The sequence below is a fragment of the Tupaia chinensis genome, unplaced genomic scaffold, assembly GCF_000334495.1.
Source record: "Tupaia chinensis unplaced genomic scaffold, TupChi_1.0 Scaffold143728_1, whole genome shotgun sequence".
Taxonomy (NCBI): Eukaryota; Metazoa; Chordata; class Mammalia; order Scandentia; family Tupaiidae; genus Tupaia; species Tupaia belangeri.
In genome coordinates, this window is record NW_006203577.1 from 2,155,395 (window position 1) to 2,158,485 (window position 3,091).

The 3,091-nt window shown below is 34.6% G+C and overlaps 1 protein-coding gene across 1 annotated transcript; it reads right to left on the reverse strand.

Annotated features, from left to right (window-relative positions):
* Positions 1 to 856: 856 nt before the first annotated feature.
* LOC102471819 (taste receptor type 2 member 13) lies at positions 857 to 1,765 on the reverse strand. Its single transcript, XM_006164820.1, has one exon. It carries the CDS (start codon positions 1,763 to 1,765, stop codon positions 857 to 859), a length of 909 nt encoding a protein of 302 aa, XP_006164882.1.
* Between the last annotated feature and the right edge of the window lie 1,326 nt (positions 1,766 to 3,091).

The following is a 3,091-nucleotide window of genomic DNA, read 5'->3' on the forward strand; positions in this document are numbered from 1 at the left end:
ATATATGTACAATATAATGACTAAAGAAGGTTATTATTTTACATGGCAGGTATTCACATTAAATTTATTAATTTTCGGGACCAGCAGTTAATGTAATGGCTATGTCGCTGGACCCCCACGTAGTCAACCGCGGTACAAGTCCTGGACCCGGTGGCTTAAAACTCATGCCAGGAGCGTGTGCGTGCATTTCCAAGATCCTGAGAGGAGAATGGAGGAGGAGGAATTGCGGCATGGCCATCCCTCCTGGGGGGTGATTTCTCACTTTCTGTCTGTCTGTCTTTCTGCTCCTGTCTGGCGAGTGCACGTGCCCTATAGCAAAACAACAACAACAACAACAACAAAACAACAAAACAAAACAAAACAAAACAAAACAAAACTCTCCAAACAAAGAAAATTTAGTAATTCTCTTAATTTTCTTATTCCATCAGTACTAGTAATATTCAAAAATATAAACTCCATTTCTTTCCTAGTCATGTTCAATTCACTACAAATATGTAACATTTTTAGATAAGATTCCATTATCTTCATTTGTTATAAAGTCATTTGAAAAATTACAATGATCTTCACAACAAAAGGACCTATGGAAGTACGAGTGCATGCTGAGTATCAATGTTTTGCTTAATGACAGTAATTCTATAGGATTTTGATAGGTTATAACATATGCTTAGGTTTGTTATAGGCTATACCATCTAGGTTTGTATAAACACACTATGATGTTTGCACACTACAAAATCACCTAATGACACATTTCTCAGAAGAACTCCTTGTTATTAAGCAATGAGTAACTCATAGACTTCTTTTTTCTCTAGAACATAAAATAGTCTATGATCTGAATGGTTTATGAAATTTTAAATTTTCATCTTTGTCCACACTTCAGTGCCACTGAAAGAGAAGCCTGCCTTAACTTAGAGTTTCCCAGAATCAGGATAAATGAGTGAGCTGAGGGATACATCATTCCAAGAGTCTGGCTAAGCATGTTAGCCAGTTCATTCCGATGCATCTGAGAAATCCATGACATGAGGAGAGACAGGAAGAAACTAGCAAAGAGTAGGAGGAATGAGATCACAGTTTTCAAGGCATTTACGTGAGCCTTTGTCCTGAAGTCTCTGTGTTCTTCTGAGTAGAGTTGCATCTTTTGCAGATGTTTCCACAGTGAAAAAATTAACAGGAGAAAAGAGATGAGGGCTACACTAAATGGAATCAGGCTGAACATAGTCATAGTGAACAAGACCAAACTTGAAAATAATGCAAAGTCACTCCTTTCAGAATTCCATGTTGTGTTTCGTTCATATTGATGCTTCCAGACTCTAATATGAATGTTTAATTCTATCATATTTAAAAACAAGAAGACCAAACTTCCTAGTAGTATCATCAAAATTATTTTTTTTACTCTCTGCTTCAGATAGAGGAAAATAGGATTAGCAAAACTGGCTATTTTGAGCAAATAAAAGATGCTGAGCATTGTAGCAAGCCATAGACTGAAATGATTGACAATGGCCCAGGTAAAAATAGCAATTCTTAATTCTTCTCCAGGTGTAAATAAATTTAAATAATGCAGATATCCAAACCAACTTACTATTATTTCCCAGATCATCCCAATTCTGAAGATTGCCAAAGCAGTGAGGATTTGATCAGCCAGGGAGAGCTTTCTTTTCCTAGTCCAGTCAATGCAATTTGTCAGTACTATGAATCCATTGCTCAAATTCCCAAGTATGAGCCCTGCAACAATTAAAAGACTGAAAATGCTCTGCAAGGCACTTTCCATGTCTGCACAGAGAAAGTGCGAAGCCTAATATCACTGCTGACTTTGCTGATCTAAAATTCAATGTATATCCTTGAATGTTCAGTAAAGTTCTTCTTCCTCCTTCTGCTCCTTTGGCTCCTCCTGTTCCTTCTATAAATGTTGACCAATGGGCAACCTGTGCATTAAGAACTGAAGCCCACAGGATCTACTACAGTTGAAGTCCTACCCTGATAACTTGAAAAAAATGCCAGGTACATGTGTGTGTGTGGGTGTGTGTGTGTGCACGCACCAAAAAACCTGACGGAACAGAAATGGAGGAATAAGGATTGAAACATGACAATGCTCACCTCTCTCTCTCTCTTTACAGGGAGCACACATGCCCTTCGGCAATGACAAAAACAAAAAAAGTTTGCCCAATGTCAAGTTGGAAATCTCTAAGGTTTGCAAATCAATCTATATATAGCTCTTCTTAGGAAACATGCTTTCTGTAATTTATCTGCTGAGTCCTCACTTATTTCTTTTAGGTTTGACTCTAGTAAAAAGAATATAATATATGAAATAAAAATATGTAGAATTTATAAATGTATAAAATATATTCTATTGTTAGACAAAATATGTTACATAATAATATATATACATATTTACATAGTTGCTAATCTAGAATTTGAGTTTCTGCCTTTTAGTGACTAACTGGAATCATTCATTGATTTCCGATCACTTTAAGACTCATTTCTAATGCCCTACCTGTGCTTGTCAGTCAAAATTTATCTTTTCTTGTCTAATTCTCTGTATTTGGTTTTAAATGGATTAAACTGCTCATATTCATTTTCCTTAGATATTTATTTAGGATTTTATTCACTCTTCTTATTAAATAGCAAATTTACTAATATATATGTAACATGTTTCTTTGTCTAATTTTTGAATTAAATCATTGTCTCATTTCAAATCACACAAATTGCTTGTCATGTTTTAAAGTCCCTTTGTATCAGCCACCCTTTCACCATATACATTATACAAGTGGGAAGGTTTTTCTCTATGAACCAACTTTATTGAGGCATAACTTCTATACAACAAAATTTATAGATGTTGAGTGTGACATTGATGTTATGTAGAATTTTAACATTATTTTGTTTTAAACTACAAAACAGTAAATTTATTACATTTATACTCAACCAATACTTACAAATTTTCAGCATATTTAGTATTGCATTTGCTGTGCATCACTCCTTCCATTTTAATCATTTACTCTTTTTTAAAAAAAGAATTATTTACTTAATTTTTTCATTCCTTCATTTTAATTTGACCAGAGAGAGACACAGAGAGAGAGAGAGAGAGGAAAGTGAGAAA